The sequence below is a fragment of the Giraffa tippelskirchi genome, chromosome 6 (genome assembly GCF_054371585.1).
Source record: "Giraffa tippelskirchi isolate mGirTip1 chromosome 6, T2T-mGirTip1v1.2.pri, whole genome shotgun sequence".
Classification (NCBI taxonomy): Eukaryota; Metazoa; Chordata; class Mammalia; order Artiodactyla; family Giraffidae; genus Giraffa; species Giraffa tippelskirchi.
Genome location: NC_137280.1, coordinates 98,601,022 through 98,628,101, shown reverse-complemented (window position 1 = coordinate 98,628,101; position 27,080 = coordinate 98,601,022). Strand labels below are relative to the sequence as shown.

At 50.2% G+C, this 27,080-nt stretch overlaps 2 protein-coding genes and 1 pseudogene across 3 annotated transcripts; all 3 read left to right on the top strand.

Moving 5' to 3' along the window:
* The first annotated feature begins 6,151 nt into the window (after positions 1-6,151).
* Positions 6,152-7,914, top strand: LOC145509091 (interleukin-3-like). The gene is made up of 5 exons (XM_081497042.1): positions 6,152-6,307; positions 6,406-6,441; positions 7,427-7,519; positions 7,647-7,682; positions 7,801-7,914. The coding sequence occupies exons 1-5, from the start codon at positions 6,152-6,154 to the stop codon at positions 7,912-7,914; spliced, it is 435 nt and encodes a 144-aa protein (XP_081353168.1).
* Positions 7,915-20,742: 12,828 nt separating this feature from the next.
* CSF2 (colony stimulating factor 2) lies at positions 20,743-22,746 on the top strand. Its single transcript, XM_081503043.1, has 4 exons — positions 20,743-20,901; positions 21,002-21,043; positions 21,764-21,889; positions 22,639-22,746. The coding sequence occupies exons 1-4, from the start codon at positions 20,743-20,745 to the stop codon at positions 22,744-22,746; spliced, it is 435 nt and encodes a 144-aa protein (XP_081359169.1).
* A 1,528-nt stretch (positions 22,747-24,274) lies between these two features.
* Positions 24,275-26,198, top strand: LOC145510066 (uncharacterized; annotated as a pseudogene). The gene is made up of 4 exons (XR_014056656.1): positions 24,275-24,483; positions 24,562-24,594; positions 24,954-25,091; positions 25,851-26,198. The product of XR_014056656.1 is annotated as an uncharacterized LOC145510066 (transcript).
* The last annotated feature ends 882 nt before the right edge of the window (positions 26,199-27,080 follow it).

The window sequence follows — 27,080 nt, the reverse complement described above, 5'->3', positions numbered from 1 at the left end:
TTACATTAAAAAAAAAAAACCCACCTAACTGTGATGATAGGCTGATGTGAAATTTCTCCAAGTACAGGAGAAGGAAGCATATTGTACCATAATGTAATCCTTTGAAAGCAAAGCTATGAAACAGTAAGAAAACTAACACATTATTTTGTGTTAAATATTTCACTCACTTTATACCTACATAAGGACAGACTAGCATCCACATATATTTTAAGCATTCATGATATAACTTTTTCTTAATTTTTTAAAAATATTTCTAGGCTCCACATCTTGTCTGTCAGTTTTTTCAAACTGCTGTCAATCGCCAATATTTATTTATTGAAAAAAAAATCTATGTATAAGTGGAACCTCTCAGTTCAAACCCATGTTGTTCAAAGGTCAACTATGTTTTTTAAGAGCCTGAAACATTGATACTAGCATTTAAGTTTTGGAGCAGCTTCTTTGAGAAAGAGGACTGTAGGGCTGAGGGCCTTATATGCCTGTCCCTCCCCTGCTCCTGGTTTTGTCTGAGATAAATATAATGAGCACAACAGGAATGAATGTGTGTCCCAAATCTTTGTGTTCCAGGTGAGAAACAAGAGAGTGACAGGCACCGAATGCTTATACATTTATGAATAACAAGAATGATATGGCCATCCCCAGTTGCCCAGATATTGAAGCAGTGCCTAGTAGGCTTGAGGTCAACAGATAACTGTACTTGGGAATGCTTCCTCTGTGACTTGCCTGGTTCCAGACCATCCTTGAGATCTTAGCTGCCTCACAGTCCAGCAAGAAGAGGCTGCCCCATTTCTGGGTACCCTTTTGCCACCCCACTCCACCCCACCAGGCTTATCGTCCTAAACTGTGCTTCCCCATCTATCTTCTCTATTGGACTGGGCTTGGGGAGGAGGTCTACTTGGCACAGATGTGCCCCCAAGAAGGCCAAGTCCCTGCAGATTGGAATAAAAAGCTGAGGGTGCACAGGTTGAGGCTGTACAGGCCCCATGGAAGGAGTACAGAGCTGGGTAGGACAGGAAAACTAGGCCTCTCCATCTGGGCCCATCCAGGTAGCTCTTTCCTGTGCTCTTTGCTCAGGTGGGCATGTGAAACCTGATGGTACCACATGGCCAGCCAAGAGCCCTGAGCTGCCTTTTGTATTGATAAAACCAGACGGTGTGGTCAGGGCCACCAGCGGAAGCACAACTGAGGTCACAGAGAGACTAAATCTGACACATGATGCCATGGAGAGGGTAGCAGAAGAGCCTGTCATGATGACTCAGGCCTGGGTCCCTGACAGTGGTGGGCACCAGAAAAGTCCAGCAGGCCTGTGGGGGCAAGTGACAGGAAGGAGCAGGAATGGACCTCTGGATGAATGGGTCCCTGGGGCCACGACCTCAGATACTGCACCCCACTCTGAATGTATCTAGGCCACAGGCAGGACCAAGCCAGGCTGGCAGGGATCCACAGGACAAGGCCCAAGGACCCATACTGAGACTCACAGGGTCTCTCTCCTACAGACCCCATCCTGCCCCAGCCCTAGCAGGGCCTCCCCGTGCATCCGCCCAGGACTCGGAGCCATCAGCTCATTTCCCTTCATGACTGCAATCAGCCAGCCTGCGGAGGAGGTTTTCCCTTGGCTGGGCTGATGCAAACGCCCAAGGTGGAATCACTTTCTAACAGGGGGCGGCTGGGTCTCTCCCAAAGGGTTGGGCAGGACTGTGGCCTGCAGGGGGAGAGAGGGGGTTCCTGTGATTTCACCTGAAGCGGTTTCTTTAGAGTCAAGGCAAACCTCAAAGGAGACTCCTGGAGGAGGCCCGGGCTCTGCCTGGTACCCCTGAGAGCCTGTAGGAGCTCTGTGGAGAGCACCCACTTGTCTGTCCTGCACAGGGGCACCTCTCCTGCTGCCCCCCACCCCCGCCACAATCACATTTGCTTAGAGGAATGTGACTCTGTTCCTCACACACATGATGGGCCATCCTTGCTCCCTTCCCTTCCCTTCATGGCCTCCACCCATTGTCCTGCCACAGGAGCCTGCCTTTCTACACTCTGGCTCAGTGAAGCCCTGGATTCTCCTAACCTCCTCACCCTCTGACCCCCGGATGCCAGCCCCTCAAGGTCATCCCTAGCAGTCAGCTCACACTCCCCGATCGTGCCACCCTCCATGCCTCTAACCCCACCTCCCCAAAGCCTCAAGGGCTGACTTCACTTCCTATTTCCTAGGGAATAGAGAAGCTATTGTCCTCTCCTGCCACCAAATTCACTGCAACTTCCCAGCTGGACAGACGGGGCCCACCCAGGCAGCCCTTCCCTGAGCTCTCTGCTCAGGTCGGTGTGTGATACCTGATGTTGTGATTCTTCCCCGTGACCATCCCCTTCAGGCGTCGCCTGCATGGCCCGCTGTCCAGCTCTCTCACCCATTTCCAGCTCATCTCCAGCAGATAGATATTCAAGTTCCCTGCCTGAAAAGATCCCTCTCTGACTGCCTGACCCCTCTAACTGCCTCTGTCTCTCTCTCTCTCTTCTTCCCTTCAGAGTAAATCTTTGAAGAGCCATCTATCTTCCTGTCTCACCCTCCCTCATTCCTCAGCTCACTGCCACTGGTTTCTGCCCCCACCATATACTAAAACTGCCCGCCCCCCCAGAGGCTCCAGTGGCTTCCTTCTCCTTAACCCAGCACAATAATCCCAGGGGCCACATCTTATCCTTACCCTACTACTCCCCCCACCATCCACCTGGCATTACTTCCTAATTTGTCACTTTCCAGCTCTGTTGTGGTGGGTCCTCAGCCTCTGGGGTCAGACAGACTTGCTTGCATTCAGCCCTGGTGATGTTGCTTCTTAGCTGCAGGAACTCCACCTCTCTGAGACTCAGTTTCCTTTTCTGTAAAATGGGGTAATAAAAGTCCCTGCCTCAGGGCTCACTGAGAGGATGAGATGAATTAACCATTAAACAAGAACTTAGTGCCCAGCATTTTAGTAAGCACTTCTCAGTGAAAGTTAGCTGTTAAAAGTCTCTAACTGTATGTGGTTCTTTTGCTCCCCACCAGAATCAACTCACTCCAGCCTGCCCACTATCTGCGTTTCAGAGAATGCCCCTGACTCCTCACCAGCCAACCTGCTGTCCTGATTCTTTCCAACCATTCTCCCCACAGTAGCTAGACTAGGATGCCTGGGACTCGAACCTTCTAGGGACCACACACACCTATCCCTGGCTGAAAACTCCACAATGCTTCCAATGCTCCTAGCATGAAGCCTAAACCTACTCCTCCTTTAATAGATTTTATAACTATTTTTAAAATAAGAGGCAAACTACAATGGTCAAGATTTACAATAACAAAGTTGTAAAATTTTCTACACAAAATTTTTCTTTGCTTAGAATACAATCTGAAGTCAGGACTTTCAGAGAAGCCTTGCGGGAATATGCAGCCTCCATAGTTTTCAGTTTCCCTCAGAAAGACTATTTACATAAAAAGGGAAGTTTTTCTCTATAAGAAATCACATTTTTTTTGTGTGTGTACGCACAGGTCCCAAAACTCTTACATAGAATGTAACATCAAACCACAGTTGAGTATTTAAGAGGTCCTGGGTCTCTGGGACACAAACCCCCACCGCTGCTTGAGCTAAATAATTTAAATCAGAACTTTTTTTTAATTCTTATTTTTCTTCCCCATTTTTAAGTTGAAATATAGTTAATGTACAATTTATGTATCACAGGTGTACAGTAATTCACAAATTTTAAGTTACACTCATTTATAGTTATTATAAAATATTGGCTATGCAAATATATCCATGTTATGAAATATACCCTTGTAGCTTATTTTATACCTAATAGCTTGTACCTTTTAATCCCCTACTTCTATATTGCCCCTCCCCTCTTTTCTCTCTTCGCCGGTAGCCACTAGTATGTTCTCTGTATTTGTGAGTCTGCTTCTTTTTCTGTTATATTCACTAGTTTGTTGTATTTTTTAGATTCTACATGAGTAATATTATACAGTATTTCTCTTTCTCTGTCTGACTTATTTCATTTAACATAATGCCCTCGAAGTCCATTCATGTTGTTGTAAAGGGAAAAATGTCACTCTTTTTTATGGCTGAGTAATATTGCATATCACACACACACACGTGCTAAGTCACTTCAGTCACGTCCAACTCTTTGTGACCCTATGGATTGTAGCCCACCAGGCTCCTTTGTCCATGAGATTCTCTAGGCAAGATTAGTGGGGTGGGTTGCCATGTTCTCCTCCAGGAGATCTTCCCAACCCAGAGATCAAACCTGCATCTCCTGTGGCTCCTGAACTGCAGGCAGATTCTTTACCACTGAGCCACCAGGGAAGCCTATATATGTGTGTGTATCACATTTTCTTTATCCATTCATATATATCACATTTTCTTTATCCATTCATCTGCTGAGGGACACTTGCTGCTGCTGCTGCTGCTGCTAAGTCGCTTCAGTCGTGTCCGACTCTGTGCGACCCCATAGATGGCAGCCCACCAGGCTCCCCTGTCCCTGGGATTCTCCAGGCAAGAACACTGGAGTGGGTTGCCAATTCCTTCTCCAATGCATGAAACTGGAAAGTGAAAGTGAAATCGCTCAGTCGTGTCCGACTCGTAGCGACCCCATGGACTGCAGCCTACCAGGCTCCTCAGTCCACGGGATTCTCCAGGCAAGAGTACCTGAGTGGGGTGCCATTGCCTTCTCCAGAGGGACACTTACGTTGCTTCCATATCCTGGCAATTAAATCAGAACTTACTAAATGTCACGTGAATTACCTGAGGACCCGGTCAAAAGGCAATTCTGAATCAGAAAGTCCGGGGTGAAACTTGAGGGTATGCACTTCACACAAGCCCCCAGACAATGCTGAAGCTGCAGTTTTGAGGTCCAAGCTGAATAGGAAGGCTTTATGTCTATCTCTACCCACAAGACTGTGCATCTCTTACGGAGAGGAACCATGTGTGCTTTATTCACAATGCCTGCACATAGCAAGTGCTTCATATAAGCTTGTTGAATGAATTGTTCTTAATGGGTACCCAGTCCTCAGCCTCCTTATGTCTTTCTGTTGTCTAATTTCACTCATGCCTTTTAGACTCTCTATTTGCTTTTTGAGGATGCTCTGGGCCCAGATCCGAGAGTTGAGCCAGGGGCCTACGGCCACAGGCATATTGTCATGACATGGCCTTACATCACAGGCTCTTCACCTGCCTCTGCTGCAGCCACATCCTGGTCCTTGTCTTCAACAGATCTGCTCCTGCTCAGAAGCCTGACATACCCAAATTCCCCTGCCTCAGCATAACCTCCTATCCTTCATCTCCCCACACTGATCACATCACATTGTACCCCAGCCCCTGGCTTTTCCATCCTGACTCTCTTCTTCCTCCCACCACAGGTCCAGTCATCTCAAAGAACTCTTCCCCATGTCCCTGTGACACCCCTTTACCAAAACCCCCTGCCCCGAGCCTATGTTAGGGCCTGGCATGCCCCATGGGGCAAGGGTTCACCTCTTCTTTCAGGGTCTGCCCTCTGGACTCCCCACCCTCCTAGTATGCCTTCTTCCTATCTGGGTGCTGCTTCTCTGGTCCTTTGAGGACCCCCCAGGGTCTGCCCTGTTCAGCAAACCCTTCCCACCAACCTGCATCAGCCTAATCACCTTCAGAACAGACTGCGATCCAGACCCCGGCAACACAACTCTCTCCTTTATTCACTGGCTGCCAGATAAATTCCTGCCTGCTCCACTGGGCCTTCACCTGGCCACCCATTCAGAACCAGGCAGTGCCAGGTGAGGTGGGCAGCAGGTCAGGGATGTCCAGGGCATGGCAGGACCACATCCCACTGGGCAGGAGCTCAGAGTCAGGGGACCCCTCACCTGTCAGACAGGATCTCTTACCTATCCCCACTCTGCCCAGTGACCTGCCTGTCTCTTAGCCTCCTTGGCAAGATAAAGAGATACCTTTGAGTAATTTTTTTTTCAAGTTTCACTGATCTCGAGTACTAGAAAGTGATGAATAAGTCTGTGGTTTGCTATGGAGGTTCCATGTCAGATAAAGATTCTTCCGAAGCCCGCCCTCCCCTCGCTTCCCCGGGGCATGGGCACACTGAATAAAAGTCGGAGCCTGTCTCGGACACTTCAGAATGCCGCAAAGGACCTGGACAAGACAGAAACCATCCTGCCAGCCCAAACATGAGCAGTCTCTCCATCTTGCATCTGTTCCTGCTCCTGCTTGCACTCCATTACCCTCAGGCAAAGGGGTTGCCTGTCACAACATCGAGGACTCCATATTATAATTTGATGAAGGAAATTATGGATGACCTAAAGACAATAACTCCGAGTCCAGAAGTGAGTAGCTGGGATAAGGTTGGCAAGGGGCAGGGAAGGGCTGGCAGGTGCCTTGGGCCAATAGGACTCAGGGGCTTGCTCTCTCTCTGCCTCAACAGGACTCCTTGAACTCAGATGAGAAGAATTTCCTGACGGTAAGAGTTCAGCCCCACACATGGGTGCACTTGGGTGGGTTCCCATCTACTTCCTGCCTGGTGACCTCAGGCATGTCACGCCTCTGTGTTTTCATCTGTAAATAGGGTTAACAGCACCTATCTCAGTGGTATTGTTGTGAAAATTAAATGCACGCTGTGCATCAAGTTCCCAGACCAGTGTCTGGTGCTTAACGGGTGCTCAGGACATTTCCCCAGTTATGGCTGTAATAATGAAAATGATTTTTTTTTATTACAAAATGAAAAGGCAGCTCTAGATGAACAATACCAGAGGACTTAAGCTCAGTGGGGCAGTTTCTGGGCTGGCAGACTAAAATTTCTCACAGGATCATGCCTGCCACCTTCCTTTTCCTTAAATAATTGAGTCATGTTTTCCAATGCCAACCAGCACTAGTCATCATCACTTTTAGCTATTTTTCCTAAAGCGGTTATTTCACCTTTGCTTGCATGGCAATTCTTGGGTCAAACAGGAGGTAGACTCTCTCCTGAGTTCATTAGCTATTTGCATTTCCCCTCTCTTAGGCACTAACAGTTCACACACTGCACCCCTTTTCACACTGGCGTCTCTGTGATTGTCTTCCTTATTTTAAGGAGCCGTTAATTCAGTCATGGCCTTTTAGCTGCAAATATTTCCCTTAGGCAGCCTTTTGCCTTTTTAGAGTCTGTTTGGGGAAATATTTTTTCCCCCAAGCACAAAAAGATCCATCCAGGCCCTTCATGCAGCTCGCAAGAGCCACAGGCTTGGGACGTGGGTGATGTAAAGCTTGTCTGGGGTGTGCATTCACCTCTTGGCTGGTGACCTTTGGAGCAGTTCAGGGACCCACGTGGGGCAAGAATAGGACTAGGAAGGGGCTATCCGGGATGTCCCCAAAAGCAGGCTTGGAAAACTGTGAGGGTGACTTCAGCCCAGCCATGAGAAGGACACTCTCCAGCTTTTCCCCCTTACATGTATTCTTTGTCCCCTTAGAAAGAGAGCCTTCTGCAGGCAAACCTGAAAGTATTCATGACATTTGCCACAGAGACTTTTGGAAATGATTCAAAAATCATGAAAAATCTTAAGGTATGTGAAGCTGTCAAGGGCTTGGGGATCCCTACCTTGACCCTGCCCTTCCTCTGGTAGGAGGGTAGCGGGTCTTGCTTGTTATCGAGGAGAGTCTCTGACTGTTTGCTTTGGTCTCTCCCCACAGGAATTCCAGCCAGTGCTGCCCACAACCACATCCACGGTAAGCTGCCCCCAAAATGCCCCTGAGGTGATGCCCTGAGCCACAACCTGACCCCAGCCTGTCATCCACTTTCCAACCTGGCTCCATCTGATGATGCCTCCTTCTTGTTTCTACACAGGAAGATACAATTCTTATTAAGAACAAAAACTTGGGGGATTTTCGGATGAAATTGGAAGAATATTTGGCTTTCATTAAAGGCTATCTGAAGTCCAAGAAGATATGGTCTTCCTAACATCTGAAGTCTGAAGCCCAGTTCCCTCTCCGAAGCCTCAGAACATCAGTGACAACAGACTGTCCTAAATTTCTTCGATGTTTCTCACATGGTCCAGGCCTGGAAGAAGTAATTTTCTCCTGTGGAGTCAGATGAATCATTAACTATTTAATTCCTGAATGTGTGGCCCCCATTTGTCCTTTTGCGATTATGTTCTCATTTTTAATCTATTGAGACTTATTTATTTATGTATGTATTTATTTATTACCTTGTGCAAATGTGAAGGGTATTTATTTTAGCAGAGGAGCCATGTTCTGCTCCTTCTGGACAAGACTTAAGATGGGGACTTGGGAGTATGTTCATTTGTATCTCAGGTTTGAAACTGAGGTACACATCTGTGAAAATAAACTACACTCTCTGAACAAATGCTTTGTTGCTAGTGTCTCAGTTTGACTCAGGTCTTAGTAACTCTCTCACCTGATGATTTAACATGCCTCCCTGCACCGGATGGGCCCTTGTACCCATACCTTGGCAATCTGTAGTCCACTGGGGAGCCAGATTGAATTTAGAAAAGGCAAATGTGGTCAGGTTGGTTTATACTTAATTTTCCAGTCCTGGAGGGTCTTCTGGACCATGTCTAGATACTTTGCTGTTGTTGGTTAGTCACTAAGTCGTGTCCAACTCTTTTGTGATCCCATGGACCATAGCCCACCAGGCTCCTCTGTCCATGGGATTTCCCAGGCAAAAATACTAGAGTGGATTGCCATTTCCTTCTCCAGGGACTCTTCCTGACCCAAGGATCAAACCTGCATCTCCTGCATTGACAGGTGGATTCTTGACCACTGAGTCACCAGGAAAGACCCATACAGAGACCTAGGGTAGCATAAAAGGCCTGATTTCATCTAGCGCTTCTATTTTCCTACTCTCACAGCTACCTATCTTCTCAATGCTCCAGGTAACAGAAGTGCTGTGGCTTCCTAGGTGAACCACACACCTTTTTTCACACCTCTAAACCTTTACCCACACTGTTACTGCAGCCTTGCATGCCCTGATCCTGATTCAACATGCCAAGTTCATTTAAAAAAGCTGTTTACTTGAAGTAACGAGTGACACTCTTGAGTATTTAAATAGCCCTTTTCCAGCATATTTTCTAATGCCTAGTGAAGTATTAGGATGCTTCAAAATGATGAGTGAAGGTAGTAAAAGAGAAGATGCAATCTAGCTTTTGAATTACTAATAGAGCAGACTGAAATCTTTCTTATTAAAGTAGACCAGGAATAACATAATAAAAACAAGTCATTGAGCCAGTACCATACTATCTTGATGACTGTAGCTTTGTAGTATAGTTTGAAATCAGGTAAGTTGATTCTTCCAGCTCCATTTTTCTTTCTCAGGATTGCTTTGGCTATTTAAGACAGCTAGGGCATGGAATCAACCTAGACATCCATCAACAGATGAATGGATAAAGAAGCTATGGTACATAGATGCAATGGAATAGTACTCAGCCATAAAAAGGAATGCATTTCAGTCAGTTCTAATAAAGTGGATGAACCTAGAGCCTATTATGCAGAGTGCAGGAAGTCAGAAAAAGAAAAACAAATATCATATACTAACGCATATATAGGGAATCTAGAAGGATGGCACTAATAAACCTGTTCACAGAGCAGCAATGGAGAAGCAGAGATAGAGAACAGACTTATGACAAGGGTGGGGGAGAAGAGGGAGAGGGTGAAATGAATGAAGAGAGCAGCATGGAAGCATATACACTAACATATGTAAATAGATATCCAATGGGAATTTGCTGTATGACTCAGGGAACTCAAACTGGGGCTCTGTAATAACCTAGATGGGTAGGAATGGGTGGGAGGTGGGAGGGACATTCAAGAGTGAGGGGGGACATATGTATACCTATGATTAATTCATGTTGATGTATGACAGAAATCAAACCAATATTGTAAAGCAACCATCAATTACAAATAAATAAATATATTTTTTAAAAGTCAGAAACAGTCTCCTGTATCTTATGAAGGATGTGAAAATGTGTGCAATAATTCTTTTGAAAAAACTTACTATAAAGTGCGTTTAGGGGATTTGGAATCTTACTGAAAAAGAAAAAATGAATACATGGAAGAACAAAAGACTAGCTCAAACGTTGCATACCTTTGGGTTATTCACACTACTCAAGGACAGAGCCCTGAAAAGAGATGGGTAGGCAGGGACCCACTGGGAGGACTGCCACTGTAGCCCTGGGGTGGCACAGACTGATCTGAATGACAGAGGCTGGGGCATCACTGAATGTGGCTTCAGTCTGCCACATGACCCTTGGGGTCCCACTGACCCTTTAGCTCTGAGTGCCTCCTTCTCTGGCTCCCCTGCATCCTGCCCAGTGTACTTTCTCCAGTCTGAGGGTTCAGGGGAGGCAGGGCAGAGCAAACTTTCTCCTGTCGCTATGCTAAGGAGCAATGGTCTTCCTCTCTGACTCCTCACAAGTCCCACAAAGGCCTTGGGTGCTGAATACCTAGGAGTCTGGCCCTCTACTGGACGCGGGGGATATGGCAGTGACTAGGCGGATGGAAGGTGTTCAGGGAGCTTGCTTTAGACTGAATGGCCTTGGAAGGTCTTTCCAAGGAGGTGACATATGAATGACAAGAAACTGCCAGCCACACAGCAACCAGGGAGAAAAGAGCTCTGGACAGAAGGTACAACAGCTGTTGCCTAGAGACTGAAATGAGCTGAGAGCGTGCACAGAAGCAAGAGTCCACAATTCTCCGCCAGTCTCACCCTTCCCTCCTCAAGTCCAAGCCCTGTGTTAGTAACCAGTCACCACAGGAAGTGGTCAGACAACACAGACTCAGTGCAGAGAGATCAGAGGATGTGGAGTGTGAGGTCAGCATAGGCAGAACCTATGGGTCCTGGGTGGAGGTGACATGCTTGAGTTGTTGTTCAGTCACTAAGTCATGTCCAACTCTTTGCAACACTATGGACTGCAGCATGCCAGGATTCCCTGTCCTTTTACTATTTCCCAGAGTTTGCTCAAACTCATGTCCATTGAGCCTGTGAAACTTGAGAAAGAGGTGGGCCTTTTTGGATTCTGGGAGGTTCTTCATTGCCCTTCTTGTAGAACAGTCCAGGCTGCTCCAGGCTGAACTGGGATAAACATGAGCCCAGCACGCTCAGTTTCATCCTTGACCCCAAATCGCAGACCCTGCCTGGGTCTAGCACAACCAGGCCCAAGCACAGTCCTGGTCTGTGGCCCAGAACCAACAGATGGTCAGTTCCCAGTTGAGCTGGGGTATTTTCATGTCGTGTCCATCTGCCTGCAGGGAGATGGCTGATGATCAAATGGTAGGTCCTGGGTCAGTCTCCTGCAGGTCTTAGAGCCTGGGATGGGGGAGCCTGGTGGGCTGTCGACTATGGGGTCGCACAGAGCCGGATACAACTGAAGCAACTTAGCAGCAGTAGCAGCAGCCGACTGTCCTTAGTGCCAGCTCTATAAGTCCAGTTGCCACTAGGGGGCATCAAAGCCTCATCATAAATTGCACAAAGTCCAAGTGAAGGCCAAAGTTCCCACCTTTCCAAATCCAAGGTGCCTTTTCAGCAGGAAAGTAGATAACAGGAATTTTATTTCTTATTTTAATTAAAAAATATTATGGAAAAGAATCTTAACTATGTATATATATATATATATATATATACACACTATATAAATCGTATATGACTATGGTATATATAGTGTGTATATATATAGATATATACACACTATATAAATCTCATATGACTATGGTATATATAGTGTGTATATATATAGCTATATGGAGAAGGCAATGGCAGCCCACTCTAGTCCTCTTGCCTGGAAAATCCCATGGAAGGAAGAGCCTGGTAGGCTATATGTACACTATATAAATTGTATATGACTATGGTATATATAGTGTGTATATATAGCTATATGTACACTATATATATTGTATATGACTATGGTATATATAGTATGTATATATAGCCATACGTACACTATATATACAGTATATAACTATATATACACTATATATAGTATATAACTAAATCATTTTGTTGTACATCTGCAACATTGTAAATTAACTTTCTTCAATTTTCAAAAATAGTATTTTTTTATTGCATGGGTAATATGAGAGAACACAGATGCTCTTTACTGATAAACTTTGGGGTTTTGTTTGTTTGTTTACATAAACTTTGAAATACAGAAAAATAGAGCAAAAAGAAATTGCCAGGAAGGCAAGTTCCTGAGGAGAGAACTCAGAGAGGCATCATCCACCTCCCTCCATGGTGCGAATCCTCTTGTTACAGGAACAGGCTCTGCTCCTCCCCCTGGCATTTCACTTAGTTCAGCAAGCACCCTGAAGACCCTCCACAGCTTACCCAGGCTGGAGCAGAGGGTTGGGGGAGACACTAAGTCAAGCCTGGGGTCCTCTTAGCTATGTGCAGTTGGCCCAGGATGGTGTGGTGCAGGTTATTACATACAGAGCAATGGACAGATGGGTGTGGATCTCGTCAGAGGTGCTTCTCTCAGGAGGTAATGTGGAGGGAACCTGAGAAAGGAGTAGGAGTTCATCAGGCAGCCAGAGGTGCAGACAGGGATGTCAGATGGATGGTGCCAGGGTGCAAGGGTGTGGAGGTCTGAAAGTATAGGGTGAGTTGGGGGTCACAGGAGGTTAGGTTGCTTATAGGACCACGTGTGGGTGCCCAATGGCCAGGTGGAGACAGGTCCCCCAGAACTCCTTTGGTCACTGCATTTGTTTTCAGAGTCTGATGACCCTGGGCCCTAGGCACCTCTGGGTCTCAGCCTGGTCCCTCCTCAATTCCTCCCTCTCTTTGCTCAGCCCAGCCCAGCCACTGTGGAGACAGCAAGACTAGACAACCATGCCTGAGGAGTGGGGGTTGTACGGAGATGGAGGGAGAGGATGGGGTCACATCACTGTGTTTAGGGCCAAAAGGAAGAGCCAAGGCAGAAGAAGAGATGTTGGAGGAAAGAAGGGGCTCTCTGGAGCCATGGTGGGAGGGAGGGAGGGAGAGGCAGAGATTGTGTGAGCCAGAATGGTGGGTTGAGTTCTCACCATGGGCTGGGCCTCAGTTTTTCTCCTTGAAAACCTCAGGTCAGGCTCATGCCCACTGAGGCACAGGAGCCCTTTAAGTCTGGTCCAGAGACCACCTGGAATCTTTCCCTTGACTGAACCCAGGCCTCTAGAGGTACCTACTGCCTACTGGCTCTAGCTTTAGGGGTACACAGCACAGCTACAGTGCTTCAGTTGCATCCTCCATTCATAGAGCCACCACATGCTTATCACCAAAATCCTCTACATGAATATTTGTCCCTTCTCCTACTCAGCACACCCCCACTCTCCATGTCTGCACACAGTGGGCTTAGATCCATGCTTGCTCCCATCCCTACGCCTCATGAAACTTCTGAGAGAGACCACTGGCTCACAGCCATACCCTGCCTTGGCTGGTAGTCAAGGCCTCCTCCCTCCCACCAGCTCCTCAGAGATCCCAGACTCAGCTTCCACTTCCAGCCTTGGCTCATGCTGTGGCCTTCCATAGGCCTTCCTGCTTCCCAGGGTCCACAGAATCCCAGCCTGAGGTCTTCTCGCCAGACAGGTGCCCTTGAACTGGCTGCCCCTGGGACTTCCTTCAGCCAACAACAGGCGAGTGTCTCTACTCAGCCTGCCCTGGAGGGCACCACATGTGCCATGCCAGAGATGAAGTAGGGCAGCCAGGGACAGCAGACTGTGACAATGAAGACGTGAGGCTCTGAAAGGAGCTGTGTGGAGAAAAGAGCATGGCTGGGCCTGGGCCTGTGGCCAGGATGAAGCATGGGGTTATAAGAGCACCTAGGAGTAGGGCACGTGGCAGAGTGCTGCAAGTGAGGGTCCATATCCAGGGGTGATAGTGGTAGAGTGTTCCCTCTCCTTCCACTGTTTATGTCCTGTCTCCTGTGGGGAGAAGGACCAGGGTACCCTTGAGTGCGGTAATAAAAAGAGTGGACCCCTCAGAGAGGGTCTGAGCCTTGAATGAGAGTGGGGAAAACATTTTGGACAAGCTCATCCTATGCCAGTGAGCATCCAACAAATGTGACTCTGTTTCCCTCAGGCTGAGGGCTAGACTCAGTGGCTGCTTTTTCCTACAAGGCAAAGCCTTAGGCTCCTGGCAGTCTGGGACCACCTCCTCCCACCCCAGACAGGGGGCAGGACTAGGGAGGACAGTGCCCTACACCCGTGTTGTCAGTTGACTCTCTCCAGGAAAATCCACGTGACTGAGTCATTTCCTAGTCAGCTGACCTTGAATCCCCAGGCTGCCTGGCAGGGTTTGCTCCTGGGGCTGCATGTGGGGTGGTGCTGGGGTACTGAGGAAAGGTCTACACAGGAAAACCCCCTACCACCCCCACCAGAAGCCTCCAGAGACTGGCCCAGACTCCAGCGATCACTCCCCTCTCATCCTCTCTTTCCAACAGGGTGATAGAGGCTGGAAGGGGGAGGCACCCAGTCAGTCAAAACAGAAAACATCCCCCTGTGCAGCCCAGAACTTCTTTGTTAGGGAGTTGTTACCTGCAAAGTGGACCTTCACCTCCTTATGGAGATAAGCCAACTGGGGTCCAGAGGTGGAAATCACAGTCTGAGGTCATGCAGTGAAAAGTGGCCAAGCTTGAAGGCAGGCCCGTTGGCCTCCAGCCCTTCATTCAACACAAAGGCGGTTGCTGTGCCCCCACAACCCTACACAGGGGACTTGGCACAACCCTTGCTAGGATGTGGCCTGAGGGAGTCGGAAATGAAGGTGTGTTTCAGGGAGTGTGTGTTTATGAGTCGATGGCCCTAGGGATGGGAGGAGAGAGCCCCAAGGAATCCCTCTGGTCATCCTAGAGACACTGTGTGGGCCATCTCCCTCCCCTGCCCCACAGTTCACTGACCCCTTTGTCACTACTCCTGCTGGGAGGGGCTAGGGGGCCTCTGGGGAAGGTGCTGGGAGGAGGTAGGGGGTTCTGCCCAGAGGCAGAGGTACATAACAGGGAGCTCGCGCCTCAAGGCCAGAGCCCTCTGGGACCTGAAGAACATAACTGAAATCAAGAGACACACCTGCCCAAATAGGACCTCGGGGTGAGTCCAAGGGAGCCCCAACACTTCAGAAAAGTCCTGAAGGAAGCTCGTTCCAGAACCACCCATCTTGCCCAGAAGAGAAAGCTTGCATCTGCAACCTTGACTCGCCCATCAGCTCTAGGAGGACTGGTAAGAGGGCCGGGCTAGGGTTCCCAGGCTCCCGCCCAGTGTCTTTGCCTGAATTCCAGCCCCAAACACAGAGAGAAGTGAGCGGCACCCTAAGGGCTTTGGGAAGTTGTAAAGGCTTCTGGTAAAGATTTCTCCTTTTAATTTTTAATGAAGCCTCCAATGTCCCCCCCACCACCACCACCCCCCCCCCCCGTCCCCCGCCCCACCCAGGAGGCAGGTAAAGGCAGGGGCCCCTTCTAGGTATCTGATGACACTCCTAGCTGGGGAAGAGCTTAAGGGACAGAGATTCACAGGTGGGGGATGCATTTCCAGCCCTGGAGGGGGTCCTCTGGGAGGGTGAGAGGCATAGGTTAGGGGAGGCAAGGCCTGGTGCACCTACCCTTGGGGTGTCATTACCTGAGTGTATTGTTGTTCGGCGCTGGGAAATAGCAAAGAAGCCCCATAGACCAAGGAGTAAAGTGAAAAGGACATCTCATCATACTTGGGTGCTAAGTTGCTTCAGTCGTGTCTGACTCTATGGGACTCCACGGACTATAGCCCACCAGGCTCCTCTGTCCACAGGATTCTTCAGGCAAGAATACTGGAGTGGGTTGCCATTTCCTCCTCCAGGGGATCTTCTCAACTGAGGAACTGAACCCACATCTCATGTCCCCTGTGTTGGCAGGCGGGTTCTTTACCACTACCACCTGGGAAGCCCCAGAAAACACATCATCCCTGATCTGGAATCGAACCCGGACTGTGGCAGTGAAAGTGCCAAATCCTGGCCACTAGACCACTATCATTCTTGGCCCTGCCTTAAAGTTGGCATCCCTGGGTACTGCCCAAGGCCTGGCTCACTCTGTGCAGCGCTCTGGTGCCAGGAACTTCCTCTTCACCAGTGACTTCCACATGTCTTATGCCCTGACTTCTCTCTGACCTTTGGGCCCATGTGGCCACAAGTGAGTCTTCTGAAGTTCCCCTGGCCTCTCAAACTTGACACATCCAGTCCAGTCTGGACTGACTCCCCAAACCTCTCTGACACTTTGGGTCTCCCCCATCACAGCAAATGGCCCCACTCTCCACCCAGCTGCCTGATCTAGAACGCCGAGTGTCAGAGGTTCCTCACTCACCTCCTAACCCCAACTCACACATCCACTGAGTCCCCTCAAGGCTTTCTCCTAGCTTGCTTCACTCTCATTTCATTACTGACCCCTCCTAGCTGTTCATTCTCTGTGCATGTCTTGATTGATACCCTCAACACTGTGCCTATGAGTCTGGTCCTTGTTCTCCCTGCCCCCTACCCAACATGAGCATCAGAAGTGAGCTCTGAGAGCAGAGGGCTGTGAGGTCGGCCACACACCCACCTCCCTGGAAGGTGGGCTATATGGATGCAGAGTTCACACACACATGGTTGGGGGTTAACCACCCTCAGATTCCCCTAGACCAATCGAAACTCACCAGTGCCAGAGGTCTGGGGATACCGAGAAAGCAGGACCACAACAGCTCTCCAGGACAGCCTGGCCTTTCAGAGTGACATCTTTTTCAGGAAGGGCGAGCCATTCATAGTGCTGTGGCCACATTGGGTTCTCCTGAGGGTTCCCCCATGAGCCCAGAGTCTGGGTGGTGCTTGGGCTTGCCACCTTGCCACATCTGTCGAGAAAGATGCTATCTGGGCTGCAGCTGGGCAAGGGGTAGCTATTCCTGCAGATTCCAGTAAGGCTGAGTCCCCTACCCTGTTTGGACTTTAGAAAACTCCCAACGCGATGCCTCCTACCTAGGAGGATTCTCCCATGAAGTTTCCTGGGACAAGCAACAATTTCCCATGTGAGGTAGCAATAATTAAATGCATTGTACAGATGAGGGATCTGAGGCTCGGGGAGGAGGGACTTTCTTGGGCTACCCAGGGATCAATGGTGGAGAGTTTAATACTGAGACACAGAGATGCCTGGATGTCAGGCTCTGCTGGGGAAATTCTGCCTTTGAGCCCCAGGGCTTCCTGGGGATGGTGACAGGCCACCCTAGCTTCCCTGCCAACCCCTGGAGGAGTCTCTCTTTATAGATGCCCTGAGGGGGACACCTCTCTGCTGGTCTAGCCAGGTGACTAGCATTTCCTGGCTTTCTGATCCCTGAGATAGAAGAAATCAGAGGAGCAGGAATGGATATGGGCTCAAATCCCATCTCTGCCATCAGTGATTGTATGAACTGGCTGGGCCATAGCTCTCCTGGTTCTCAGGTCCCCAGGGAGGAAAAGGACCACCGCCCCCGCCCCCCCCCCATCAAGGGGTGGCAGGCCCAGGGAGGGCAAGATCAGCCGAGATGTTCATGCAAAGGTCCCATAGGATGCCAGGCACCCTGAGGCCCATTTCCTTCCCTTGTGATAACTTCCTCTGTGAAAAAGATACCAGGGAAACCACAAGCCCCTAATTTCCCTCAGAGTCTGTGGGAGGGACACTCATAGGAAACCCCTTCCAAAGGGTTTTCTCCTGACCATGTGGGAAAGGGGCCAAAGAGGAGTCACACTGCCCATCTTGGTCCTCACCCCCACCCTCCCACAGACCCACTGGGGGCCCTGAGTCAGTGTACCCGCTAGATGTTATCGCTGCCACTTCCCATGCAGTGCAATCTAGGAATGCCTGCCCATGTCACAGCTTCAGCCCTGATGTCATCTTTCCAGAAGAAAGATGCGTGGCTGCCCATGAACCTCATTGTCAAACCCCTGGACTTCTGTCCTCTCTGTGCCGACTTCAATGCCCACAGGCCACCCTGCTGGTGTGGATCTCTCCTTGTGGCCCCTGTTCCTCCTTTCCTTCTCTCCCAGGACCACTGGCCAGTCTCTTGCCCAGCTATCATGCCTCTGGCCCCTAAACACTACTTGTCCTGGCCTTCGGCCCTTCTTCTCAGATAACAGGGCCTTCAGATCCTACACACCTGCTTTTTCATCCCCTGTGTCCTCACCTTGGGCACATGGACAGTAGCTCTAACCCTCCTTGCTTACACACCACAGCACACTGTGTAACCTGCCTCCTCTTCACCACGTTGTTGTTGTTATTTGGTCACTAACTCGTGTCACCTCTTTGAAACCCCAGGGACTGTCCCCATGTGACTCCCTAGGCAGGAAAACTGAAGTGTGTTGCCATTTCCTTCTCCAAGGGATCTTCCCAACCCAGGGATCGAACCTACGCCTCCTGCGTTGGCAGGCGGATTCTTTACTTCTGAGCCACCAGCGAAGCCCCTCTTCACCATACCTGTTCCTAAACCTCTCTGTTTGTGCCCAAGACACGCTCCCCCTAAACTATCCTCTTCCTCCCTCCAGCAACCTGACTTGCCACCTGACTCTACTTGCCCTTTCTGCATGCACTGGGAGGCAGCATTTCCCAGGAAAAGTCTCTGGTGCCCTGTGACCACTGAGCAGGAAGAAGTGGTTCCTTGAGAATCCTTAGCTCTGAATTTCCTCCATCCCAGCCTGGATCATACAATGGGAGGGTCCACTGCTCCCCTACGGAACTGAAAGCCTTCAGGGCTAGATGAAGGGGCCAGTGGGAGGGTCTCAACTTCCTCGTCCTCAGCACAGGACTTGGAGCAGACTGGAAGAGTTTGTTCACTAATTGTCTGAGCTGTGACAACTCATTTCGAGGAGGAAAGTGACCTTCCATCTCAAGAGAAGCCACACCAGCTCTTTGCCTCCCTGGCCACAAGCTTAGCTATAGCCTGTGGTCCCTGTTTCCCACCACACAGCCTCCAGGGCACTGTCTGACACAGACTTCCAGTCTGTGTGGCATCTTCATTTAGTGTCCTTGACCCTCTGTTCCCCCTTGAGTGCTCCCTGTTAGGGCCTGAGCAGAGGTTTCATGGAAAAGGTAGAGGAAGAGCCAGGGTTTGAACATTCCACACTCTTATCCCCAGTTTAGCCACCTAGAAATGTTCCAGCAAGCACAAATGAGTAGGGTTGGCCTCATGGTGTGCCCCAGATCCTGGCAGGGACTTCATGGGGGGTCCGGATGACCAAGGCCCGGCTTCCCTGTACAAGGACAACAACTCTCCTGCTATGCCATGAAACTTGCCAGGGCTGCAGGTTCGGGCCACAGCTCTCAGAAAGTGAGTTCTACCTGCTCCCCAGGGCTGTCCACCGGGGCTCAGCAGAATGTCCTCACTTATGTCTGACACCATCAATCAAGGTTAAACCAGCATCTGGGGCCCTGAGACATCATTACTCAGTGTGGGGAGCTCCTCCCCTATCAGAGAGGCACCTGCAGAGGCATGGGGGCTCACACAGATGCACCTCACATAAAATATCCTCCCCTCCTGACACATCTGTAAGTATAGACAGCAACCACACTGGCACATGGACACTCAAATACGGAAGTGTGTGGACCCATAACCCTTCAACCATGAAACTTACAGCATGGGGAAGTAAACACCAACTCATGCCGTCCTCTCCAAAGTCCATTGTGAAAATCAAACACTTGTTAGCCTCTCAAGAGCCTGTGACCTTTCCAGAAGCAGTTCCTGTTCTACAGGGAGGCTTCTGAACTGGAGGTGGGCTGGCACTGGGGCCACGTAGGAAGTTAAGCCTGGAAGAACCTTGGTTAAGAAGCCGTTGTCCCCTGTACCTTCTGTGGATGCAGCCACGACCCTGCTGGCGCCTGCAAGAGGGGACACCTCAAAGGGGACAGCCTGCCCTGCAGAGGGAAGCAAGGTTCACACAACTCAGAAGGAAGAGTCACTCGGCAAGGTGGTGTTGGAGGCAGGCTTTGAACTCAAAACCCTGACCCACCACAGCTGAGAGCCCCAACCCACCTATGCAGCTTGGGAGCTGAATATGGCTGTGTACACCAGGACTGTTGCTTTCATATGAGATTTCACCGTGGAGGAACATTCTGGAATCTTTCTGGCTGGACATGCATACGGTTGTTATTCCCTCAGCTCACAGGAGCTGTAGGGCAGAGGGCCCTGGATGGACACAGCTTGCTGACTGCTCTGGACCCTTGGTAGGAGCTGAGGTGAGCTGTCGCAGGACCATGTCATTGGGCTGGAATCTGCCTAGGTGGGCAGTAAGGCAGGCCTGTGAGAGTCTTCCTCACACTCCAATCTCTCACTGTGGCCAGAGCTGTGGGCTCTAGGAGGAGAAGGGGTGACTGGGGTCGGAATGGGCCCCAGCGTAGCTCAGCCAGCCCAAAGGCGTCTTGGGACACAGGCAGGATGGGGAGCCAAGGGTGGGGGCGGAGGTAGAAGCCCAATCCAGTGTCTTCCAGGCACCGCCCTGGCCACTTCAGGCCAGGAAGTCCAAGCTGTACCCAGAGGCCCCTCAGAGGGAGGGGGAAGCCTTGGTAGGTCAGACTGCTGGGGAGGGCTGGAGAACGCTCAAGAAAGCAGGCAGGTGGGCTGCTAATTCTTGGAAGGGCTCATTGGTGAAAACCCCCAAGCCTGACCACCTGGGGGAAAGGCTCACCGTTCCATGTGTAGCTGATAAGGGCCAGGAGATTCCACAGTTCAGGTAGTTCCCCCGCCTCCCTGGCGTTCTGTGGTCACCATTAATCATTTCCTCTAACTGTGTATATAAGAGCTCTTTTGCCAGTGAGCCCAGTGCTCAGAGAGAAAGGCTAAAGTCCTCAAGAGGATGTGGCTGCAGAACCTGCTTCTCCTGGGCACTGTGGTCTGCAGCTTCTCCGCACCCACTCGCCCACCCAGCCCTGTCACCCAGCCCTGGCAGCATGTGGATGCCATCAAGGAGGCCCTGAGCCTTCTGAACCACAGCAGTGACACTGCTGCTGTGATGGTGAGTGAGGGAGGGAGTACAGGCCACGCCTGGGCCACCCTGCTGGGCTGGACTCATCCTGCTTGTCAGCTCAATAACAGAACATTTTCCTTTTCTACAGAAAGAAAGAGTAGAAGTCGTCTCTGAAATGTTTGACTCCCAGGTAAGATGCTTCTCTCTGACACACCTTTTCCCAAAGGCTTCTGCCCTGGCTGACTCTATTTTAGATGGACTGTCACAGGGTTGCCCACTTTTTTGCCAGCCAGCTGGCTGCCAGAAGGCTGCCAGCTTGCTTAGGAGGCCTTGTCCCTGTGACAGTCATGTGGACTCCTTTATTAACTGAGCAGCCATGGACAGACCTAGTGTTCAAGGGTATAGGGGTCACCAGGGGACAGGTGGGGGTTATGTCATGAGACAGGGGGTGTGGGCTTGGGACACTCACTGTGCCCTGAGACCAAGCCCTGTGGACACCGTGCTGGCCACTGAAGGGCAAAGAAGGGTTTCAGGAACAACTATGTTCGCATGACAGGTTTGGGCAAGCCCCCCACCCCCTCCCCCCTGAAGGGTGGGAGGACAGTGATCTCCTTTTCTGGGGGCTGGGACCCTCTTAAGATATCAGACCAAGGGATGTGGCTATGCTGGCTGAGAGTGGCCTGATCTGAGTGGTGAGGACGAGTCAAGACTTGTCTGCAGTGGATGGGGGGACAAGGCAGTGTGTATGACAGGGCCTAGCCTGAGCTTAGTCAGGAATAATCCTGCGCCCCTCCCAGGCCCTGCTCTTGGGAGAGTGGGATGAGAACAGGAAGCAGTGATGGGGAGGATGTCCTGGGCCCACCAGAGCACACTCGGCCACTGCTCACCAAGGAATGGCTATTTCCCACAGGAGCCGACATGCTTGCAGACTCGCCTGAAGCTGTACAAGCAGGGCCTGCGGGGCAGCCTCACTAGTCTCACGGGCTCCTTGACCATGATGGCCAACCACTACAAGCAACACTGCCCCCCCACCCAGGTGAGTGCCCCCATTAGGTCCCTAAGCAGGAAGGTCTCACTCAAGGAGGGTGGAGAAATAGTGGAGAGAGACCTTTGGCTGTGGGCATTTGGGACCCCAAATGATTTGAATCAATAGATTTGTAATGATCAGCCATTCCTGAGAGAGAACCACTCTAGACGTTAAAGCCCTGGAGCTCAAGAGCCTATATCATGTCCTAGCGGGAGCTGCTACCTTGCTTGTTATTACCATTAATGATGTCAGAGGTGAGGCAAATACAAGGAAACTCAAGACCTGCCTAAGGCCCAGAGGAAGTTCCACGGCCCAAGTGCCTCCTCCTAAAAGGACTTTCCCCTGGTCCCTCCTGGGCTGCCTGGATTGCATCAGAGCAAGGAGGAAAGCTTACCTGGAATGGAAAAAGGCCCCAAACATTCCTTCCCTGTGGGAAAAGTGAGGTCTGTGGCCTTAAAATGTGCTCATTCTGGGCTCCTAGAGACAGCCAGGGCTCAGCTTTGCGCCCAGCTGCGCAGCAGACCAGTGTCTGGCTTGCACTTTTATTGGGCCCCTGGTCCAGCTGCCACTGACAGTACTGTGCACCCTTTGCGTGACACATGGGTGGCAAGATGTCACCTGACCCATGTCAGCAGGCAGGCCCCAGACAGGCCTTCTGACCTCTGAGTTCAAAGAGGCAGCACAGAAACATGCTGATGCCTCCCCCCATGTTACCCACTCATGCCTGGACTCAGGTTTTTTCCCTTTTCTTTCTTAAGGAAACTTCCTGTGAAACCCACACTATCACCTTCAAAAGTTTCAAAAAGAATCTGAAGGATTTCCTTTTTACCATTCCCTTTGACTGCTGGGAACCAGTCCAGATGTGAAGCAGGCCAGACCAGCCGGAAGCCAGCCTGGGAGCTTACCTCACAGATCACTGCCCTCCTACCCACAAAGAGCCAAACAAAACTCAGGATCTTCACACTGGAGGGACCACAGGGAGGGCCAGAGCTGCAGGGGGCCACTGACTTTTCAGGGCCATGTTGACCCTGACACAGGTGTGGCAGGGGAAACAGGAAATGTTTTACACTGGCAGGGATCAGTAATATTTATTTATATATTTATGTATTTTAATATTTATTTATTTATTTATTTAAGCTCATATCCCATATTTATTCAAGATGTTTTTCTATAATAATAAATTATTAAAAGTCTGTTCTTACTTGTGCAGTTTTCCAGTTTGTTTTCAACCATGAGCAAATGTTCGAGGTGCTCTCCTCCCTGGCCCAGGGCAGGGAGAGGAGGAAGCTGGGAGTTGGGGGAGGGGGCTGGGGCCTGCAGATCGGGCACAATTGGACAGATAGCGCTGTCAGAGCACAGGGGAGGTGGGAGCCCACCTGGGTATGACATTCTGCACATGTGGACATGCTTCCCTGGATGCTCAAAGGTTCCCACCCCAGAGAGAGGTTTCCAGGTACACTTGGAAGGCCAAGTAACCCAGACAGTGGGAATATTGCTCCAGAGAAGGGTCATCATCCTTCTTGGGCAGGTGGGGGATTCCTGGGGCTTGGCTGGTCACTGGCTGAATGGGCCCTTCAGAGGCCCAGACCCTGGCCATGCCCTGCCCCTCACACTCAGGGCTTCAGCCACTCCCAAGGTGAACCAGCAGATAGACTAGCTGTTCAGGGAAAAAGAAACCAAACCACAGGGGTCAGAGCTCAGCATATTTACCAAACTTTTCCCCAAATGGGTGATCTTAATCTTTGAGTGTCAGAATGTAAGTGCATAATTTGTTGGTATATGGCTCTTGTGTGGCATTTTTCTGAGTCAGTTTTTGGTTTTACATGAAGTTCTGCATGCAATCTGGCACCTTCCCCCCAAATCCATGGCCTTCAGACTGGGAAAACAGTATTTCTCCTTCCTCCCCTTGCTTTGTCAACGGGGCTTGTTCCCGAACCTGTCTTCCAGTGTCCTTTCTGGGGTCTGTGAGGAACTGGGTCTCTCCCTAAGTGTCAAGTGGGCAGCATGGTCAGCCTTTACCTTGACAGGTGGGCCTGGGGAAGCTTATTTGGTGAGTTTTAGCTCCTGCCTGGTTTTTTTCTCCACCCTACTTGCTTGCTCTGGTCAGGCCACCAACTGTAGATAGCACCGGTCCTGGTCAAAGACCTGCCCCACACACAGGTGGAAAGGTCATGACTTTAGATGCAATTATAAATAAAAATTCTTAGACAAAACCTGAATTTTAGCAAAGACAAGAATCCACAGAGTATGATGTAGTCACAGAAAATGCATGAAAAACACATCTTGCCCAGAGATAACGTAGATGCTCGCTATCTTCCACGTAAACCAATGATAACTGATAAGAGATTTAGCATTTCCTCAGACTCTCATATATAGGTACATCTCCTCACAGAAATGCTATCAAGCCCAGGGTTCGGATCAGCTTGGAGCCACCCTCAAGTCATACCATGTACCTGTACGTGCTCCTCCTGGCTTGTGCGTCATGGGTCTTGGAAAGCCATTCCATCCCGATGAAGATAGTCAGTGGGTCTACCCAGGACAATCACACGGCAGTCTGTGCTGAGATTGAGAAAGAACTCATGGCTGACAATGTTACATACAAGGTAAGTCTGGGTCTTCATCAAACATCACTTTGCCCTCAGTGGCCCTCTGTGTTGCTAACCAACTTTTCCTGCTTCCAGGGTTCCTTCGAAAGGCCTCAGAACACCAGTGAGGTAAGGAGCAGTCACTCCATGGTCATTTCTGACCCCACTTGAAAGGGAATTCCCAGGGAAGAGACAAGAACAAAAGTTGTTGAGTCAAGAAATCTGGGGAGAAAGTTGGGAGTCTGAAGATAAAGTCTCTGGCTCAGGCAGCAGATGAACCAGCAACCAGGTTTTGCCGGGCTCTTTGATCACTATCCCAGAGCAGCCCCATGTCTAGAGAGAGACCAGAAACCCACTGCAAACCTCAACCATCCCTGGTTACCCTGGCCTGAATTTGAGTCCAGGGTTCCATCTGGCCAGGGTAACGAGGGATGGATGAGGATGAGGGTCAGCGGACCCTCAACTCAATGCCCCCGACCCTGTTTCAGGAACTCTGCTATGGGAAGTTTATAGAGGGCTTCATCTCCACCCTGAATAACATCTCTACGAAACACAAGAATGACTGGCACATAGAAAAAGTCTGTAAGAACATGAGGCAACTCACCGAAATCTGCCCAAAGCTGAAAGTAAGTTGTTCTTAGGGGAACCTGAGACATCATTTCTCTCGCCACCACAGCTGGAGGCCCAGTGGGGCAAACGGCTTCTTAGGGCCCCCATTTGCCACATATGAGGCTTCAGATACTACTTTGTCATCCAAAAGAAGTCCTCTCACTGACAGGGACTGAGGCTTAGGGAAGTGGGGATTCAGGGGTTATTCAGGGGTTATTTTTGTTTACCCTCTGCCAAGCCCATACGCACAGGAATCAGTGTGGAACATGTCAGGGCGTGGACTCAGCCTGGGAGAGGGAAGGGCACTCAGGGCCAACCCCAGTCAGGTGGCGAGTCTTAACTGGCTTTGGTTTGCCCTGCTCTTGGTGCCCCTTCTTAGGCTAAGGAGCTCCACTGGGAGCCCACGGTGTGGGGATGTGTAGTGGCTTAGGGGGGGATGTTGTGGGGAAATGACTGAGGTTCCCTGCTCTTTGCCCACCTTACTGTTTGTCTCCTGTGTCCTTCCACCCTGCATGTCCTTGTGTCCCTGTCCTGGGAAGCCAGGAGACCTCCCCACACTCCGCTGGGTCTCTCCCTAAAGCTATGGATGATCCTCAGTTCTGGGGCTCTACTATCACCAGATGGTGCCCAGTGAAGACAGATGGGGAGGGTTTGCCTGAGTCACCTCCTAGGTAGACAGGTGGATCTTACAGGGCCCTTACGGCTGGGAAAACAGAGTTTGCTTTTACTTTTTTTTTCTGCTAAGAAGAGAACTTAATTATGTGTTTCTTATTTAGCTAACAGGACACAACTGTATTACTGAGAAAAGTAACTTCTCAAAGTTCAAAGAAGCTTTACAGAGGGTTGTCATATCTATAGAAGGATGGAAATCTTGTAAAAGGATCAAGGGCATCCTCTGAGACCTCGTCCTCTCATGTCCTGATGCCCGGAGAGTTTCAGGAGATGGGGCTGGAGGAGCCTCAGGAACAATTTACAGCCAGGGTGGGGTAAGAGTTTGCTGGCCCTGGGTCAGCAGATGGGGCTGAGGGTGGGTAATGGTAGGGGTGTGCTTGAGGAAATATTTCTGTAAGTGATGCATCAGCATTTGTTGCCTTAATAAAGCTGGGATAAGGAAACGCTGGTAAGAGTTGTGAAAGTGTTCAGTCTCTCTGGGCCCTTGATAGACTGAGAGGGGTAAGGGGCTGGGGTTGATGGTCCCATAACCAAGGCTCCTGACCTGGAGGGCCAGGGGTCTCTCAGAAAGAGAGGCCCAGGAAGGCGAGTGGGAACCCCACCTCATCTGCCCCCTCAATGTGCTTCTAGCACCAGTGGACACGCGGTAGGAGCCCCATCAATGCCAGTGCAGTTTGTTACTGCTCCTCTTCTCCCTGTATCCTTTAAAACACAAATCAGATCTGTTCCCAGACACCCCTCCCCAGCCTCACGCAGCACCCATCCACGCCTGATCCAAAGGTCCAAGGCCCTCCCTACTTGGGTTTCTACTGCGGCTCTAAGTTCACTTGATCCTCCTCCTCCCCCCACCCCCTCACCCCACCTGAGGACTCAGTGCGGCCACAGGAGAGTCAACCCTAGTAAATGGCTCAGGAGAATGGGGGATTTCAGGCTACTCACAGAGGACTCAGCACAGTGGGGGACCTGGACCAGGCTAGGGGGCCCATGGGAGCCCATAACATTTCCAAACCCTCAGCTTCATCTCAACCAGCAAACAGCTGACTTCAAAGCCCCTCTCCTGGCTTACTGAGCCCCTCACAAACCTTCCAAGGACGCTCTCCAAGCATCTCCTTGACCTAACAGCCCACTCCTCAATTATTAACACCCTCATATCCCCAAAGTATGGGGCCTTGTCTGTGGGGGATCCACCAGTCATTCAGGTCTTGAAATGCTGCCACTTTGGGCTACCAAGCTCTGACCCCTACCCACTTTCAATTCTAACCCTAACCCTAATTCGAACCATTTATTAGAGGTGACTGGGATTACCCCACAATCCAAATAGCTTCCTACAATCC

What these genes read in the sequence shown, in the direction of transcription:
- LOC145509091 (XM_081497042.1), top strand. Translation starts at nt 6,152, where the DNA reads ATGAGCAGTCTCTCCATCTTGCATCTGTTCCTGCTCCTGCTTGCACTC. An exon ending in CAATAACTCCGAGTCCAGAA is followed by an intron (nt 6,308 to 6,405) that starts GTGAGTAGCTGG and finishes CTGCCTCAACAG; the next exon opens with GACTCCTTGAACTCAGATGA. An exon ending in ATGAGAAGAATTTCCTGACG is followed by an intron (nt 6,442 to 7,426) that starts GTAAGAGTTCAG and finishes TTGTCCCCTTAG; the next exon opens with AAAGAGAGCCTTCTGCAGGC.
- CSF2 (XM_081503043.1), top strand. Translation starts at nt 20,743, where the DNA reads ATGTGGCTGCAGAACCTGCTTCTCCTGGGCACTGTGGTCTGCAGCTTC. An exon ending in GTGACACTGCTGCTGTGATG is followed by an intron (nt 20,902 to 21,001) that starts GTGAGTGAGGGA and finishes CCTTTTCTACAG; the next exon opens with AAAGAAAGAGTAGAAGTCGT. An exon ending in CTGAAATGTTTGACTCCCAG is followed by an intron (nt 21,044 to 21,763) that starts GTAAGATGCTTC and finishes TATTTCCCACAG; the next exon opens with GAGCCGACATGCTTGCAGAC.